Raw genomic sequence first — 19275 nt, 5'->3', positions numbered from 1 at the left:
TTATTAATATACATGTATTTTATGATTTAATCAAGTCATGTGATAGGGGAGTGCGCTGCGCGTCAGTGTTAGTCACGTGATTCGGGTAAAGATGGCGGACTCGGAGATGTGTGTCAGGTAAAATGGAAGAAAGAGAAACTTATTAGGGTTGTTCTCAAAGAACTAGAGCGAAATTTGTAGATGGAGAATCTGTCGATATTGTATATCTCGTATGTAGCCATAATATGCGTGGGAAATTGGACTTCGACGAGCTGTTTATTTCACATTTAACGGCAACACGAGTCGGTCGCGTGCGTTGGCTGGCAGACCCGCGCTACTGAAATTCAAATGTTAACTTGGACAGTTTACAACGGCTTTTATTAAACCCGGAACTTCTCAAACATTAAATTACATAAATATATTAATCTTGATTATTTGTGAAAATTTTCCATTTGGCATTTGTTTTGACTGAGTCGGTTAGAACACATTACAGTAGTTTGAAGTGATGAATGAGTTTCATCGTGTATGTTGTGTACGATCTTATAGTTATTAGTTATCATCTAAGTTATTAGTTATCAGCTACAGTCTAATCTATAAAGTTATACATGTAACGTTAGGATAGGATATATTGTGTGTATATATGTTTTATACAGGATAAAATAGAAAATCGACTTTAAATTTTAAGAGCTGTCTCGAGTTGTGACAAGTTATGATTCTTATAAAACAAATTTCAGTTCTTAAAAAATTGTGACCAGTTAACGTTACACGACTTGCCATGAATATATGCATTTTAAATATGTTTTGATTTTTTTTTTAAATGTAATCTACCCATATATTTATATACTGTATGGACCTATAAACATCATAATGACGCAATGGTAAAACGTTATATTATCAGTTCTGGAAGAATCTCTGTCATAATTGCAAAGCATAAGCAAAAAAAAAGAAAAAAGATCTTCATCAAGTTTATTAACAATGGCACATTTAAAAACTTATTTAGGAGCAGCCGAGAGTTATGGACTATCTTGCTGGGGAGATCTGCACTCAGAGAACCGGTTGGTAACGTTACACAAACCAATTATTTCTTATTTTGTTCTGTCATTTAATTACACTGATTACTCATAAAAAAAGCTATGTTCAATGATAGTTAATTATAGAGAATTCTGTGAGGAAACGCTATTAATAATGCTGTTTTATTCTAAGAAGGTACTGATCTGATGAGATATACTTGTATAATGTATCTTATAGAGTTCCTGTCTCTCCATCATTTGTGAAATGTGATTTTACTTGTATGATCTGACAGTGCCAAATTGAAGCTGAATTGAATCGGAACTGGGAGAGACTTCTGCAGGGTCTGTCCTTCTACAAACCACCCAGGTAACACAAAATCCTACAAATAATTAACTTTAACAAAGATGAGATTGGCTTCATCCAGCTAGGAAGATACTATCTGATGATATATACTTCGTTTTCTACCTCTTGAAAGCATCCATAGCTACATTTACATGCAGTCAAATAATCTAATAATCAAATAATAAAGTTTGTTATCAATTGGACTGTAAAGCCTTTGTGTAAATTGCTCTGATTGATTTCAATCTGAATGAAATTTCAATCATATTGAAAGGGGTGGTGTAGGCCTGAAATAATCAAATCAACAGGGGGGAAAAGCGTATATAGTCTTGAAATCTAACGTATTTCAATGAAAATAAAAAATATCTTGTTCACATGTGTTATTATTAGACATAAGATTATATTAAAAGGTTTTGGATGTGTCATTAAGACCAAAAATGACAATTATACTCCTGGTCGCTCTGGTGACGTTATTGCTCTGTTCTCGGTTTATGACCGTGGCGACTGAGCACTGCATATAGTTTTGTTCGAAATTCATATTATGAACATGTAAACAAATATGTGAATCAGATTGCAAAGTTTAGGGTTCATATAAACAGACCTTTCAGGAATCATTTGTTTAGATGGAAATTAGTGTATGTAAGCATGCTTCATGAAATTGGTCCTCTTACTTTTGCTATGAAGTCATGAAATGTTATGTGCAGCATGTTGGCCGCAGACAAGCTGAAAGCGGATAAAGACACAGCACAAGCTCTCAAAGACTTTGGACTCAGGATCAGCAAACTCCTGGTAAGTGTCTGGGAACATTGGGTTTGTTTAAAACGCTAGTGAGCCGCAGCCTTAGACCACAACATAAAATGCAAAAGTTCTGAGTTAGCAGATTTTTTTTTAATAAATGCATGTTTTTATGCTTCTGAAACCCCAAAATGCTTTCTAGGATGACGGTTTTGAAATGCATTGCATTCTCATTATTTGATTCATGCATAATGAGATGGAAAATCTGACTTGATTGAGACTTCAGAAATGGATAAATGTGTGTTTATCATGTAAGGGTTTGGATGAAAAGCAGAGCGTGCAGATTCTTCAATGTTACCTTCAGGAGGACTACAGGGGCACACGAAACACACTCAAGGTGAGCTCGGCCTCATATGGCACGCATGTACATCTGATGTGTTCACACGAACATGGTGAGAGCTTTTGAATATATGGTTAATCCTCTTTTGTTCCCATTAGGCGGTGCTGCAAGATGAGAGACAGAGTCAAGCTCTGCTTCTGAAGGTTAGACCTCCTTATGTCTTTTCAGTTTTGTCTGTCAAATCATTTTGTATTTGAGTACTTGTTGAGACAAAAAACGGGTTGCTTAAAAGCACAAATTGACTATATATAGAAACGTGATGATGTAATTGTGGTGCACAGATAGCAGATTACTACTATGAAGAGAGACTGTGTGTTCTGCGCTGCGTTCTCCACCTCCTCACATACTTCCAGGATGAGAGACATCCATACAGGGTAAATAATTGTAGCAGAGATCTGCTGTTGTATCATACTGTCAGAAGACCAGATGAATTTAATTCTTCCTCTTTCTCACTTTAGGCAGAGTACTCTAACTGTGTTAGCCAACTGGAGAAAGATCTGGTGTCCAATTACAGGAAGCAGTTTGAGTTGCTGTCCAAATTAGAAGCTCCAACATGGGAGACGCATGGAAACCTGATGGTGAGAAGAAGATTGGTACTCTGATTATGTTTAGAGCAGCATCACTTAATTACTCCTGTAGAATTTGACTCAGGATCTATTAATCTCTATGCAGACGGAGAGGCAGGTGTCCCGCTGGTTTGTGCAGTGTCTAAAGGAGCAGGCCCTGTTGCTGGAGATCTTGTTCCTGTATTATGCATACTTCGAGATGCCGCCCAATGACCTTTCCACATTCACACGGCTGTTTAAGGAGCAAGGCTTTGGACTGCGGCAGACCAATCGACACCTTGTGGACAAGAGTATGGATGCACTGGTTGAACGCATTGGGTCAGTCACCTGCTCCTTTTCCTCTCATACACTCGCAAACAGAGTTTTATAATATACTGACTGTGTCATCCTCCCAACAGGTATTTTAGTTCTTTGATTCTTGTGGAGGGGATGGATATCGACTTCCTGCATAAATGTGCTCTGGAGGACCGAACCGAACAGCATCAGTTTTATGACCAACAGGATGTTTGCAAGGTAACCTTGACCAGGGACAGTTCAGATACAGCAACTAATTGTGGTTGGTTTTTAGACTATTAAACATGGTACTGAATGTACACTACTGTTCAAAAGTTTGAGGTGCATGTTCTTTTTAAAGATTTTTTTTTAATGTTTTAATTTTTTTATTTAGAAATTACCTTCTAAACGGATAGTTGTAGGTCTGAAATCTGATTGTATCCTCGACATGGTTTTACCTAAAATCTAGAGATTTTCTTTAAAAATAGTTGTGTGTGTGCAGGAGGTGGATCAGATGCTGTTGACTTTTGGTGACATCTCTCACCACGGTCCGGTTCTGTTGGCGTGGGTTCTGCTGCAACACACACTGCATCCAGAGGAAGTCAGCTCTGTGATCAGACGTCTAGGACACACTACGCTGCAGCTTGGAGTCTTTCAATACCTCACCAACACGTTGCAGGCGCTCGGCAATGCTGGAAATAATGTAAGGACAGCTTTCTATCACTATTACAGGAATCCTTGGAAAACATTTGAGCTAGGGCTGCACAATTAATTGCAATGAAACCACACAAAATTTGGCAAAGGCTGCTGTTATTTTATGCGCAGCTTGTCAGTGCAGCTCGGCTTATTCGTTAGTAAATGCTGCTCCATCTGAAAGCCATAGGGCGCACTCACGCAGACACGCCAAATTAGGGGTGTGGGAAAAAATCGTTTTGTAGATGCATCGCGATGCGGACGTGGACGATTCTGAATCGATTCACACATGTCAAAAATCGATTTTACTAAATGTTTTTTTTTTCTAACAACGTTATATTGACGGAACGCCAAAGGCGGAACTCTGAAGCGCGGACGTGCAGTGCCCGGCCAGTCTGTGGCGTGCACATAACAGAAACGCATGATGGCTGAGCCCGAACGCACCCTCTAAAAGCTAACGAATGGAAAATTTGCATAATTTCATTGTGGACTATTTTGTATTTTTGTTTGAGAGCTGCTTTCTGTATTGTTTAGTTTTCACATCAATATACTGCAAACCGATCTGTTATTGTACGTTACATGTAGGTTTACTGTACTGCCCTCCACAGTCACGGTGTGTATTAGTGCAATGCCAGTCACAAAAAGATACATTTTGACTATGCTCTCTGCAGATGTTCATTTACTTTTTTTGCATAAGCTGTTTTTGATTGTGGTATACAGCAACAATTTCGAGTCAAAAGTCTTAGATTCTTTATTATTTATTTGTTTATAAGAGCAGCTTTGTTTGTTACTAATTATTCAGAATATGCGTCCACAAGCATTTTTTTTGTATGAGAGCTGCTGGTACATCATTCTATATATTTTTTTGTATGAAAGCAGTTTGTGATTTTGCTAAAGCAAAATGTTTTTGTTCTGGGGGGTGGGGTCTGAAGGATTATATTGCTCATTGCACATAACAGGAGGGTGTTGGATAGAAGTCTATTATTTTATGTTAAAGATTCAGAATATGCTGAAGTTTGTATTAATTTACTAAAAGTGTGTTGCTAGTACAGGCACACATTTCTTTTCCTGTTGGTCCTTTGCAATGTTGGGCTGGCAAATGTAACCTTACAGTTGACTTGTCAAATCACTTCCATTTGTTTTATTAATAAAATATATTGGAAGTAAATTCTTTTATGGGTCATTATAAATACTTTGCTTTAAAAGTACCAATTATTCACACAGATTCCCACCCCTGCGCCAAATATGCCACAGAAGTACTTTCTGTATAACGCAAGTATTTCGAGGAAATCCCTATAGGCATCATCTAACAGAAGGATGCTCAACTGTCGTTATGAAGGGAGTTTGGAGTTAAAGCATGTTATTAAATGTTTTCTTTTGTTAAACAAGAGGTTCATAAATGCTTCCCATGCTTCAAGATGTTTGATGCGTGTTTTTTTTCAAATGCACGTTATTAGTGACTCAAACTCGCAGTGCTTTCAGATGGAGCAGCGTTTACAGAGCCGTACATCAATAGCAAGCTGCGCATAAAAAATAATCGTAATAAGCCAAATCAGTTTAAGTGTGATTTCATGTAATTTGCGATTAATTGTGCAGCCCTAATTAGAGCAGTGATTCTCAACCTTTGACCTGAAGGTCATGTATTGTCCAGCACAATATTCAAAGCCCCCAAATAGCCTGAGATATTTCTGGTAATTGTGTTATAATTGACAAAACTTATTTAAATGATGAAATTAACCCTGATTAGTTTCTGGAAGTTTCAAGAACTTCACTAAGAACAATATTTATTGAGTGGGGAGAAGAAATTTGGTTTCAGTATAACTTGATTTTGTGTTATGTAGTTTGATTTACCATTATAATTGATAATGTTAATTTATTTTTAAATGCTAGAGTGCTGTAGGACAACAACTTTATCAGCGTGCACAATTTCATATCTGTCTTATGTAATAGGAACAAATTGCTTAGCTAAAAAAAAACTTTTCTCTGATGGTGACATGGACTTAAACATACTGTCTATGGACTCTCTCTTTCTAGTGTACTGCAAGCACTGCACGGATGTGTATTTATGGTCTCCTGTCATTTGTCATCACCTCTTTTGAAGAAGACACACTCGGCAGCCAACAGGTGCAAAAATACACATTTACAAACAGAGTGTTTAACTGGTATAAGTTATTAAGTTATACATTCAACTTGGACTCATTAATTAATTGTGATGATTATTCTGTCTGTAGCACCTGATCAATGCAGCATGTGAAGTTCTTGCTGCACCGAGTCTGGCTGAGCTTTTCTGGGAATCGGTGAGCAAAACAGTTGATGCACATTAAATACAACTCCACTATTTGTATATTCTCTTTCTTTACTGATTGTGCATCCAAAATCTCTTACTGTCTGAGTATCTACTGCTTTTGAATTTGAATTTACTTCATGACCATTAAAAGATGCATGAGGACTGTAGATGTGGCCAAAAAACTGCAATGTCCATTAGGTAAAATGCCTAGACAGTGCTACATGGAGACAGTGCCAAACCACTTGTAACCATATGTCCCCAAGACGTGTATTGACACGTTAAGACAAATGCCTGAAACAAAACCAGGTGAAAGTGAATTTTAATTTTTTTTGCCAAGTTTGTATAGTATGAATGCATAGTATGGTAGTATGGACGAAAATCAGATGTACTGCGTTTTCGGACAGTATTCAATTTCGGGCGCAGTGTATGTTTTCTGAGATGCCTGTGTGATTCGAACTTTGACCTCTGGTTGTGCCCTACAGAAGCCGAACATGGGTCTAGGTGTGATTCTGGACAGCGCAGTGGGTGTGTTTCCATATAAGACTGGACCTTTATTACAGCTGCTCACTGCACTGCTGTCTGACAAATCTACAGCTAAGAAGGTACCAACAATTTGTAGAAATATAAAAAATTCTCTAATGCATCTTTGTATGTATATATAATCTGGCCACTTTAATTTTGTACCACACTGATATAAAAATACAAAGAGAAAGAAAGTTTATTTCTTTCTTTATTATCAACAACATGAAGTGCATTTAACATTACATCAGGGATTCCCAAACTGGGGTTTGTGAAAGAACTGCAGGGGGATTGTGAGATGATGAAAAGCTAACTATTTTAGGCTGACAAAAATGTAACTAATCTGATTATGAGCATTTTAAAATGTAATATATTTTAATTACAACTGCTTAATATTTGGAATCTGATTATGCAATTGAGATTACATATATAATCAGTTACTACACTCACTTTGTGTGTGTTTTTATAGATGTACACACATGTACATGCTTTACATTTCTTGGATGTTTCATGGTCTGTCTCTCAGGTTTACACCTTCTTAGATAAGATGTCATTCTACACTGAGGCCTATAAGCACAAACCCAACGACGTGATCTCTAGAGAGGATGGCACTCTGTGGAGGAGACAGACTCACAAACTCCTCTACCCTCTGGGTCAGTGCTGAGCACAGGAAGTCATATGCAATGTGCCTGTTTCTGATTTCTCTTTACTTGATTGTATCTTTTGTATGAAAACATAAAGATATGTTTTTGTGTATTATCTTTGTTCAGGTGTAGGGCAGACCAACCTGCGGATGCCTCAGGGATGTTTCGGACAGGTGTGTGAAGTAAAACAGCTGTCAGTGGGTGAACAGGGCGTCCTTGTGCGCTGGGAATATTCCTACAGCTCATGGACTCTCTTTACATGTGAGATTGAGATGCTGCTGCATGTTGTCTCTACTGCAGGTACACACCCTCAAATCTTATATTTATTTAACTATGTTGTTTTGTTGAAAGTATTGCCCTGTTTTCACCTGCTATTGACATCTGTCTGGGGTGAATAGATGTGCTGGCACACTGTGAGAGAGTAAAGCCCATCTTGGATCTGGTTCATAAGATCATCAGCACTGATTGGACGGTGTCTGACTGTCTGCTGCCACTCACATCACGGATCTACATGCTTCTGCAGAGGTGAGATGCACACATAAACATGAAGACCAAACAGTAAACAGTGCATTAACAATGAAAATGACTGGATGTATTTGATTTTTCTGACAGGTTGACCTCCGTTATTAACCCTCCAGTAGATGTGATCACTTCTTGCGTCAACTGCCTTATCGCTCTGGCTGCTCGGCAGCCTGGGAAGGTAAAAGTTTACTATTGTATGAAAACTAAGTCAGTGTTATATAGAGCAATGAACTACAGACTAAACAACCTCTCTTTCTGATGCAGGTTTGGTCCAGTCTGCATCACACCGGCTTTCTTCCATTCGCCTCCACTCCTCTGACTAACATGGCACAGACCATGAGGTGATACACAGATACATGCAGAGTCGGTGAACATGGACAGCATCATATTCACTTGTTGAGGTCAGAGAAACCTGAAGAATAACATGTTTGGGGTTTGTGTTTCAGTGCAGAGGGCATGAAGGCTGGTAATTATGGCAACCTGCTGGTGTTGATAGAACAGCCCAGAGGAGAGTACAGTGTGACCATTGCCTTTTTAAGACTGGTGACCACACTCGTCAAGGTAAGGCATTTATCAATTATGTGAAAATTACCAAGTATCGGCTGAACAAGTATCACTACAATACAAAGTCTGTATTGTAGATGCGTCACTGAATTCATTTACACATAAGCAGCTCATAATCTGGTGTTATCAGTGACTACGTTTACATGCAGCCAATAACCCATTCAAAACCGGGATATTAGCAATTACCCGGTTTTGAACGGCCATGTAAACACCGGCAAAAACCCGAATATGCTCATATCCCGGATTTTAAAAACCGGGATATTATACCTGGGGTACCCCTTTTCTAACCCGAATTTTTGGTCATGTAAACGCGCACCGGCATATCCCCATAGTGATGTGTGTTCTGCGCATGTTCTATTCGCAAGGAATCTTGGTCTTTTGAGTAGAGAAACTTCTCGGCGCATACAAAACCCTGCGTGCAGTATACCGGAAGTAAACATGGCGAGACGCAGCACAGCATACTTTTGGAGCGAGGTCAGTAACGTTACCAGCACCAAAGCGCAAACAAAGGCGATCGCTATCTGCCCCGAACTATTCATTATCCGCGTGCTGCTGTTGTTGTTGTCTTTGGATACAGGAAGAAGAATCGGAAATGACGCATATTGCGTCTTAAGGTTGTCCGTACGTCCAGACGCTAACCGCGCGTCGCGTTTACATCGGGATATTGCAATTCCATGTATACAGGAGTAACTCTCTCTGCTCACGCATGTAAACGGGTTACCCCTAATGTTTCAGAAACCCGAATAGTGACCTTAACCCGACCATAACCCGAAATTTGGCTGCATGTAAACGTAGTCAGTGTCTCAGAGCTGCTTGGTTCACAGTAAATGCTGCATCACACCAACTTTATTCACACTCATCTTCTCTGAGTCTGGGTCTGATAATGTAATGTGCATTTATAAACCCAACATGCACCAACCATTTTCCCAAATTTTGTGCTTATAAACCGGCTTTTGTTAACAAAAGATAAGCTTTAAGGGCTACTTGCATTTTCCAACTAACCTATGACGCAAGGTCTCTCGCTCGCTTACCTCTCTGCCGTGCACGCGCGCGGTTTGGAGCTCAATATCTGTTTCGCATGCACGTTCGCTCTAGATTACGGGATATTTTAACTAATTTGCGGTATAACTAGTCGATCACGAGTGGCTCAACAGGTAGATATATAGATAAACTCATCTTTCAGGCATTTGACCGACCGGGTTGACACTTCAGCGTGAGAAATCGGGGGGGTGGCATGAGACCGTGAGAATTGGTTCAATTGCGTGAGTCTCACGCTGAATGCGGGAGAGCTGGCAGCCCTGCATTGGTATATAACAAACATTTTTACCTGGATAATTTTCACTTATGATAATTTAAAATTTTAAAACACATCACCATTTTTCAGAAAAATTACAATAAGATATTTTTCCTCAAATTGTGAAGCTCTACTTCAGTGGTGGATGTTAAGTTGGGATGTGTTTGTATTTTCAGGGTCAGTTGGGCAGTACTCAGAGCAGAGGACTCATCCCATGTGTGCTACTGGTTCTAAAGGAAATGCTGCCTACTTATCATAAATGGCGCTACAACACATATGGAGTGCGAGAGACGATCGGTGAGTAACTCACACAACGTAATTGTTTAAAAATCACTCTTCAATTTCTCTAGATTTATTGGTATTTGCTTTACGGTCTGTCCTTCACTGTCCTCTGTCTCAGGTTGTTTGATTTTAGAGTTGGTTCATGCTATTCTAAATCTGAGTCAGGAGGGGGAGTCAGAGGGCAGGTAAGAGGATAAGGATGATATTTCATCATCAATTATTTCATTTGGTGGTATATTTTCTCACATGCTTGACCGTGTGTGACCTCTGCAGTGCTCCCAGTCTGCAGTCGTTGTGTATCTACAGTCTGGCCAACACAGAGGCAGGGCAGGCAGTGGTCAACATCATGGGTGTGGGAGTGGACACAATCAACATGGTGCTAGCAGCACAGCCCAGCAGGTACACACTGATTGAGCTAGGGATGCACCGAAATGAGAATATGCACCGAAACATAAAGTGACTTTAAAAATAAAAATAAAATTATTCATTTCTTATTTTAAATTAGATTTTTCTTATTTTTTTGTATAATTGTATTATTATTAAACTTCTTGTAATTAAATTAAATAATTGAATGAATCTGAATAAATAAAAAAAATCAGGCCAATAAAATAACCACACTTTTATTTCAAGTAACACAAAAATTTGACAGAAAATAGACCAATATTAATAGATCAATATATTATTCTTTATCAGTTATATGCAGCAGAATCAGATTTATTTTTTGACCTATTATCAAAATAAAGTATTACTACAAAGCTATTATTATCAGAGCATGTGAGCAGATAGCAGGGAGAGGATCAGTGAACAAGAGGGTAGCTACATTTTACCAGCGTTGCCCAGCACAGCTATACACCATGATCCTGAGAATTTTCATGTCGGCACATTTTTTAGCGGACTTTGCCTTTCCAGTGAGTGAATTGTACATGCGTTTGGGCCGTGAGTGACTGAGCAGAGCGCGCAACACACACACACACGCGCGCACATAGAGGTTGTAGTGGAACATTAAGCAGAACAAGCTTCGAAGTTGTGCATCTTAGGAAGCAGAGCCGCTCAGTCACAAAACATGCTGAGCCAGAGTGAAACCTGATCGCTGAACATGGAGGGGTGGGGTGGCATATTTTTGGCCTTTTTTTCCTCTTTCGGCCAGAAACTGAAAATGCCATTTTCGGCCAATAATTTTCGGCAGCCAAAATTTCGGTGCATCCCTAGATTGAGCCTTTAATAAAGGTTCAGTCTCTACATCCTCTTTACATGAATCAGTGAGTTTGTGTCTGTCTGCAGTGGTGGTTCTGAGGGACCTGGTCAAGTTCTGATTCAGACAGTGAAGTTGGCGTTCTCAGTCACCAACAATGTGATCAGACTCAAACCGCAGTCTGATACAGCCTCGCCTCTGGAGCAAGCTCTAACACATCACGGTTAGCACACACATTCCAGTGCATGGTAGATATGAAATATCAGACTGTTTTGTCGGGGATTGCTCACAGTAATAAATACTTGATCTTTTTCCTATATTGCTATGTTCCCAACACCAGATTTTTTTATGCAACCGCTATGTTTTTCTTACAGGTGGTCATGGCAATAACCTGATCGCAGTGTTGGCAAAGTATATTTACCACAAGCACGACCCAGCACTGCCACGACTTGCTATACAGCTGCTGAAGAGACTTGCCACGGTAATGCTCTTAACTCCTCATTGTGGTCCTCATGTGGAAAACAGCTTCATAAAGGGACTAAATAATGTAGTATTAATGTAACTTTAGGGTTAGGGTTACCTAAAACTTTTAAAAATGTGATGTTTTCATTAATTTAAATAAATCTGAAATAACATGTAAATATTAGCTGAAAAATGGAATTTACAAAATTTAAACAATTCATAAATGTTACCGTGGCAACTAACTGAAATAAGTTTGTTAATCTGATATTTATAGTTATTAAATTGCTATGATAATTGTATTATATTGATCTTAATTTAATAACAATAGAAGTCACCATGTGTTTGTGCTTTGCTGTGTACAGGTGGCTCCCATGTCCGTGTACGCTTGTCTGGGTAGTGAAGCCGCTGCCATCAGAGATGCGTTTTTGACCCGACTGCAGAGCAGAACTGAAGACATGCGTATTAAAGTCACCATACTTGAGTTCCTCACCGTGGCTGTGGAAACACAACCCGGACTCATTGAGCTCTTCCTCAACCTGGAGGCCAAAGATGGCAGCGACGGGGCAAAGGTTACATAGGGGATACAATTACTCATAGATTTGGTGTGAGATGCTGAATGAGTCTGAGCAGTGTGTGACTGTCTGGTTTTGTCTCTCTCTGTGTGTAGGAGTTTTCTCTGGGAGCGTGGAGTTGTTTGTCGTTGGTGTTGGAGATGTTGGACTCTAAGCAGCAGGGGAAGTACTGGTGTCCTCCTCTCCTGCAGAGGGCGGCACTGGCCTTCCTCCACGCGCTCTGGCAGGACAGACGGGACAGCGCTCTCTCTGTGCTCAGGACCAAGTGAGTGTCTCCGCACATAACACAGTTGCATAATGGGCAACCTTTTTGACTCTAAGATCTCTAAATTTTTGAAGTAATTTTCCATACTTATGACAAAGCTGCTTGTTTTCTAAAGTTTTTCCATAGAAACTAGGATTAATGATATATTTAATGAACCACTATTCATTTTGTGATTTTGACAAGTTTCAAAAAAATATATTTTCTTCCATTAAAAGCACCAGTTCCTGAGGGGGGAAATGGAAACGTTTTCATTATTTTCATATTTTTCTTATTTTAATGTTTTAAAAAATATAAAAATATTTTGATTTGTTATTTAGCATTTAGAGTTAGATCATTTTAAGCATGTATGCCCACTTAAATTGGTCAAGGATAGCCAGCATCATTTGGTTTGGTGGGTCAAAATTTAGAATTAAACCAAGGATGTTATAATTTGTCGTTACAGAGAAAAATTCTGGGAAAACCTCACAACTCCTTTATTTGGAAACTTACCTCCCCCATCCGAGACCACCGAGGTACGTGTTTGCATAAATAGTTACTGGTAATAGCTTGAAGACGTTTGACTCAAGAGTTGTGCTAATTCTGACAGACTCTGAGGATATTCATGGATGTTCTCATGAGGTGGTAATTTTATTTTCATTTGTTAACATTAGTTAACATGAACTTACAATAAAAATACTTCTAAAGCATTTGCTAATTAACTAAGAATAACAAAGATGAATAAAATATGGTAACAAATAAATTGCTCATTGTTAGTTATACATTAACTTTCAGTAACTAATTACCCAGTTTTCTTTCAAGTTTGCCGATAGTAGTAATAGTTATCAAGAACTCTACTATTCATGAGGACACACCATACCGTTTTCATATAAAACTAAGTATTTTTTTCTAGTCTGATTGTTTCTTTGTGTTTTTGTGTAGCCATGTGTTCTGGAGTCTTGTGCCTTTGTGATGAAGATAATCGCCCTTGAGATCTATTATGTTGTCAGGTATGATATACAAACATGTACAAACAGAATTTGCTGTTTCATTCAAAAACAGCTAGCCAAAAAGCTGCCTTAAAATAATAAATAAAACATGTGTTTAGACTGAATACATTGTGCGTGTACACTCCTCAGTGTTTTTTTTTTTTTTTTGTATCATGTTTCTGTTTGCTAACCCCAATGCAGTTGCAGACTTCCATGCTTCACATCAGTTGTCCCTCTGTCTGTCTCTGTCTCTCTCAGTGGCGTGTTGGATCCATCGCTGAAAGCGGCTCTAGAGAGTTTCAGCAGTAAGCGCCGCTATGAGTTCTGGTCAGACTATGTGCGTGATCTGGTGTGCGTGGCGTGTGATGGTGAAGAGGAGGGTCTGCGCTCTCTGTCTGAGTCTCAGATGCTCATCTCTGCCTGGAGAACGCTTTTAATACTCTCCACCAGTCATGTGAGCAGCTATACTCCACTTCACATGCCTTACAATGTGAATGCAGTTATACTGCTGGTACTGTGTTTATCATAACCAATCTTGTATGTGTGTGTTTGTAGTCTGAGGTGATGCATCTGAAGGATGACACTGTCAGACAAAAGCTTTTCATGGATGTTTTGGAAGGTACCAAAGCAGCAGTAAGTTCCCTTATACATACAAGCTCCCATCTCTAGCTATCTAACTAGGGACTTTAAGGTTCTTGATCTTTAATAATTACAATTGTCTTAAGTTTTCTTTTAGCAGTAAGGTCAGGACTCAAATTAAGACTTTTTTTAAAAATGTATAGCTATGCCATGAACATGCACGCTTATAATGCATCAGTACAAAAACTCAGTCCTGGAGGGACTCATGTCCAGCAGAGTTTAGCTTTGACTTGCCTCAACACACCTGCCTGGAAGTTTCTAGTATACCTAAGCCCCTTTCACACTGCGCGTTGATCCCGGGAAATTGCCAGAACTCCTTCTGTGTGAACACAAACACGACCCGGGATTGATGCCGGGATCGATGCCGGGTTGGGGACCTATAGTAACATTGCCGGGATCAATCCCGGAACGCGCGCCGTGTGTACAAAAGCCGTAATCAATGCCGTGTCGTAATGATGACGCTGAAGTGAAGTGAAAGCAGGCTAGTGAAACGGTACATAATGCGCAAGTTTATACACAAAAAATACACAAGCGTGGTTTCTCAAGAGAGAAATCGCAGCTCATAAGCAAACTTAAGACGCTGCTGACACATTACATGTCACACAGATGTCACGTGTCTTTACGGGATTTTTACGGGTTGTGTGTGAACGCACTCTCTGATTCCGGAAAATCACTGGCAGTGTGAATGACCCAAAATTAAACGAACCCGGGTCAAATCCCGGGTCACTTTATCCGTGTATTTTCCGGAATCTCTGTGTGAAAGGGACTCTAGTAAGACCTTGATTGGCTGGTTCAGGTGTTTCTTTGGGGTTGGAGTTGAACACTGCAGGCCAGTGGCCCTCCAGGAGCAGGAATGGTCACCCCTGGCATAGTGTGATCATCTCTCTCTCTTTCAGCTGCTGATGTCTCAGTCTGTGTTCTGTCTGCGTCTGGGATCAATGATGGTCACACTGCTCCTCATCCTTCTCAAACAGTGGAAAAGGTGTGTGTTTTTCTTTATGACATATGTATTTTCAATGATTGGCTCACAGCCTCACGTTTAAAATGAATAGCAAAGTTTCTGCCAAGTTACTGAATACTGAATAGATGTTGACGTGTAAATCAGGGTTACCATAGCTAACTAAAACATTAAAAACATTTTCGTTATTTGAAATAAAATAAAAACTTTTTTAAAATGTTTTATTTCAGCTAGTTGCCAAAGCAAAATTTTTTATTTTACTTAACTTAAAACTGAAATAAATATGAATAAGAACTGAAATAAATATGAATAACAGCTATGTAGACATTTAAAAAAACCAAAAAAACGAACAATTACTAATACAAATAACAAAAATATAGTAAAATTAAAAGATACAAATATACGAACAAAATAATAATAAATAAAATAGCACTTATGTAAATGTGTGCAGTTGTATATTAAAGCGGCACTATGCAGGATTTCCGTTTTTGTCAAACAGTGACCCCTAGAGTCGCTGTTGAGTACTTGTATTTAACGTTACTGTCGTAAATACAACTCACACAAAGCGTGACCGTCTATGATCTGCAGTTTATAAAAATAAAGTAGCCTACCGCGTTAGGCTTACCTGAGCCTAAATGCAAGATGACATCAATAAAGTTACATCATGATCATGTACGTCGCATTATTTCGTAACAATGTCCGTTATGATGTTGTTAGACATGATTATTGCCATTTATCATAATAGTTTGCAAATTGCGCTCATTTACACTATTTACAACGTGTAGGCTTATTTATGTCCTGATAATTATGTGAGATATTGACAACTGTTCTCATGATAATCGCAGGAATCAACTTTAACAGTGAAAGACTGACCACCATTCAACCCCGAAAAGAGTCATATAACCATTCCAATAACTCCGAAGCTGTTCAGTTAAGCTAAAAAAAACTGCATAGTGCTGCTTTAATATACTCAGTCTTTTATTTCAAAGGGCAGGAAAGTCCTTTTTTCCATGATAACTCATGATGTTTTTTTTGTCAGTGTGTTGGTGTCTGCTCCAGCTCTACTGACGCCCTTGTCTTTGATGATGGAGTGCGTTCTGCACGCTGAACAACAGCTCATGGACCGAACCAAAGCCAAACTCCTGTCAGCTCTCATCTTAGCCCTACATATACAAGGACTCAACGGTCAGTCTGAATGTTTGTTTGGAAAAACCAAGCTCTGTTCCAAAAACCAAGTCAGGGTTATTATCATAGACTGTAAAAAAGGGTAGATGACACATATCCACTTCCTTCCACTGTAGAATAAAATGAAGACAAAATATCCCAGAAACAGTTGTTGCCGATGACAGTGTCTGAACAGTAGTGATCCTGAGGTAGAGCCACAGTATTAAGGTCCTGCCCATAGTCCCGCAGATTTATTTGCAATCACAGCTGTCAATCATGACATTACACCCTGGTTTTATAGCATCAAATAAGTAACTAAAACCAAACTTATTGAAAAAAACTAACACTTGAACATACATCATCATAATAAGAACTACCTAAAATGACACAAACCATCTTCAGGAAAAAATATGTGTAATTGGATTTTTTTTAGTTTGGATCGCGACCCCTTCAATTAAATAAAAAAAGAAACTGAAAATATAAATTAAAAAAAATAACTATAATAGTATCTCAATGATGCTAAAATAACATTGAACCAATGAAGTCTAAAAATATAGTCTAGGTAGGCAGCTACCAAACACTGAGGTTTGGAACAGTGTCACCGACTGTGTGCATATTGTTTGTTTTGTTAACTATTGTTTAACAATAATTGATTCAGGAGGAGAGATTACCCAGCTTCCCCAGCTGCTGTTGTGCATGTGTGAGATGGTTCAGGACGAAGCCCTGGCGCTGATTGACAGCACACGTCACATGGTCCAGAGGGGTGATGTTCAGGATGACAGCATGGAGACAGACAGGCCGCATTTCCAGAAAGACCAGCGAGACTCAGTGAGTGTGTTAACAGGCGTGTGTTATGACATTTTTGTAAAAGACTACATATAAAATAACTACCTAAAGTAACTGTCAACTAAAACTATAAAAAACAGAATGATTCAAATGTGATTAAGACCAATAAGCATTTTCGTCTGAAGATGAAGACTAAGACTAAATCAAAAATGACTGCCAAAATTAACCCTGACCTACAAACACGTGCACGCTACAACGCTGTTTCGTGTGTATTAAATATGACTGATAATTTAAGTAAAATGTTTTATTTAATTCAAGTAGCCTACTTGTACATAATTATTTTCTAGGGTTTAAAATGTATACAGATTTGTAATTTTCCCCTCATACTTCTGTCGGAATGGGTACAAAGTTGGCATTGAATTTCATTTGAAATGGTATTAAAAAGGTCTTAAAAAGCCTTGAATTTAAGTTGTGTTTCTATGTAAAATGTGCACAAATATGCTATTGGCATTGTATCCCTCAATGCACTTCACTTGTCCTGATATCAGCAACAGTTTTAACATTTTTTTAGACAAGAAATAGGATTAAAAACACAAAGTAGCAGATACTTTGATACCTGAATGCCTCCTGCTGAATTAAAATACTATTATTTTATTTCATTATAGTAAAATCATGTTACAATAATGTAGGATACTACTCAAGTGATTAGTGTATAATGTATGCTGTTCACATAGTTTTTTATAGGCAGTATATATATTGTGGAGTATGCTAGTATACACTGTATGCAGGTATTCTATTCGGAGCATAACCGCTATCTCCCTCTGTCTCAGGTGTGTGTGTTAGCTCTTCATCTCTCTAAAGAGTTGTGTCGTGCTGATGAGGATGGTGAGCAGTGGCTGCAGGTGGTCCGGAAGCTGCCAGTTCTGCCGTCGGTTCTGAGCGCTCTAGAACTCAGTCTGCGTTCCAAACAGAACCTTTACTTCACCGAGGCAGCGCTTCATCTGCTGCTCACACTCGCGAGAACACCGCAGGTACAAATCAGACAGTTCAGCAGCTTTACAAACCACAGATTGATGCTTTTCCCCTTCACTAATGAGTGATGTCTGACTCACTGAGGAAGCTTGCTTTTGAATCAATGGTTCTCAACCAGGAGGCTCAGCAAAACTTTCAAGATAGTTCAAAATAAGCATTAAAATGAATTAAAATAAGAAATATTTGATTTAGTTTTACATTTTATTACATGAAACTTTGGTAGGATGTAACTGTGAGATGGGTGACATCAACTTGAGATCATAAACAGATTAAATGCGTATTTCACTCCAAAAATGTATTGTAAAATGACACTATAGGACCGGGCTATTCAATTGGCGGCCTGCGGGCCAGGTCCGGCCCGCCAATCATCTCCATTCGGCCCGAGGGCAGCCCAACCTCCCTCCTCTTCTTTTCCTGGCAGTGTGGCTAAATTTGGTTAAATATGCGAGCACTCCGACTGACCTGAGAAACGTTTTCAGTCCAAATATTTCAGCAGTTATTATGTGTGTGTCCCGTATTTCTGTCGACTGAACCAGCGATATCAATCATTCCTGAATTAATCATTCTTTTGTTCGATAATTTCCTTTCCATGAATTGGCCGCGCTTGCATAACGGTCTGAAACGATTCGGATTCGTTCGGACCGTTCTGTCACTGAATCATCTGAAGCGGTTTCTCGGTCAGTAACAACAAATAGAGAACAAATATTGCTGTTTTCCGTTGTTTCACTTGTTTACTTTGAACTACGCAGCGCGGCCCAGTGGATAACGGAACACAAGCTCAAAGGAGTTGCGTTTACTCCCAGTCCCGGACACTATTATTAAACAGCGTTGCGACATCCAGTGAGAAGCGTTTCAGTCTGACACATCTCTCTGTTACAAACCACAAATCACTCAATGATTTTAACTAGTTTTAAATCGGATGAAACAGCCTCAACATTCCCGACACGACTGATGAGGTAAATAGCAGAAACATTGTGCCATGAACGAAGTTAGAAGACTAAATCCCTAATCACCACCCTTACAAACATTTACCATGAATGTACTGTAGTAATTTACCATGGTTTGGGTAGAAATGTGGAATATTTATATTGAATACTATGTTATAGTCATTTATATTGCATTAGATTTATTA

General features: G+C 38.9%; 1 protein-coding gene across 2 annotated transcripts in view; it reads left to right on the top strand.

The window, feature by feature from the left end:
• Positions 1 to 70: 70 nt before the first annotated feature.
• Positions 71 to 19275, top strand: part of nup188 (nucleoporin 188) — a 28393-nt gene continuing 9188 nt past the window's right edge. Inside the window, exons 1-35 of one of the 2 annotated variants that reach the window (XM_077194378.1) lie at positions 71 to 117; positions 980 to 1034; positions 1283 to 1356; positions 2034 to 2118; positions 2381 to 2461; positions 2563 to 2607; positions 2746 to 2838; positions 2923 to 3042; positions 3137 to 3348; positions 3429 to 3543; positions 3806 to 4006; positions 6031 to 6120; positions 6228 to 6293; positions 6766 to 6885; positions 7329 to 7455; positions 7573 to 7746; positions 7845 to 7971; positions 8059 to 8146; positions 8233 to 8309; positions 8415 to 8529; positions 10003 to 10123; positions 10227 to 10293; positions 10382 to 10507; positions 11390 to 11523; positions 11675 to 11781; positions 12125 to 12331; positions 12430 to 12599; positions 13042 to 13111; positions 13518 to 13585; positions 13823 to 14018; positions 14120 to 14197; positions 15100 to 15185; positions 16201 to 16346; positions 16984 to 17153; positions 17942 to 18142. In XM_077194378.1, coding sequence (XP_077050493.1) covers positions 92 to 117; positions 980 to 1034; positions 1283 to 1356; positions 2034 to 2118; positions 2381 to 2461; positions 2563 to 2607; positions 2746 to 2838; positions 2923 to 3042; positions 3137 to 3348; positions 3429 to 3543; positions 3806 to 4006; positions 6031 to 6120; positions 6228 to 6293; positions 6766 to 6885; positions 7329 to 7455; positions 7573 to 7746; positions 7845 to 7971; positions 8059 to 8146; positions 8233 to 8309; positions 8415 to 8529; positions 10003 to 10123; positions 10227 to 10293; positions 10382 to 10507; positions 11390 to 11523; positions 11675 to 11781; positions 12125 to 12331; positions 12430 to 12599; positions 13042 to 13111; positions 13518 to 13585; positions 13823 to 14018; positions 14120 to 14197; positions 15100 to 15185; positions 16201 to 16346; positions 16984 to 17153; positions 17942 to 18142 — 4038 coding nt within the window. In that variant the 5' untranslated portion in view covers positions 71 to 91. Of the gene's footprint in view, positions 118 to 749; positions 858 to 979; positions 1035 to 1282; positions 1357 to 2033; positions 2119 to 2380; positions 2462 to 2562; positions 2608 to 2745; positions 2839 to 2922; positions 3043 to 3136; positions 3349 to 3428; positions 3544 to 3805; positions 4007 to 6030; positions 6121 to 6227; positions 6294 to 6765; positions 6886 to 7328; positions 7456 to 7572; positions 7747 to 7844; positions 7972 to 8058; positions 8147 to 8232; positions 8310 to 8414; positions 8530 to 10002; positions 10124 to 10226; positions 10294 to 10381; positions 10508 to 11389; positions 11524 to 11674; positions 11782 to 12124; positions 12332 to 12429; positions 12600 to 13041; positions 13112 to 13517; positions 13586 to 13822; positions 14019 to 14119; positions 14198 to 15099; positions 15186 to 16200; positions 16347 to 16983; positions 17154 to 17941; positions 18143 to 19275 lie in introns of those variants that run through there. The other variant, XM_077194377.1, reaches the window with a different exon arrangement.

Source organism: Siphateles boraxobius, unplaced genomic scaffold (assembly GCF_051911475.1).
Source record: "Siphateles boraxobius isolate OS27281-9 unplaced genomic scaffold, OSU_SipBor_1 11, whole genome shotgun sequence".
Taxonomy (NCBI): Eukaryota; Metazoa; Chordata; class Actinopteri; order Cypriniformes; family Leuciscidae; genus Siphateles; species Siphateles boraxobius.
Note: the sequence above shows the minus strand (reverse complement) of the source record. Positions and strands in the feature narration are given on the sequence as shown.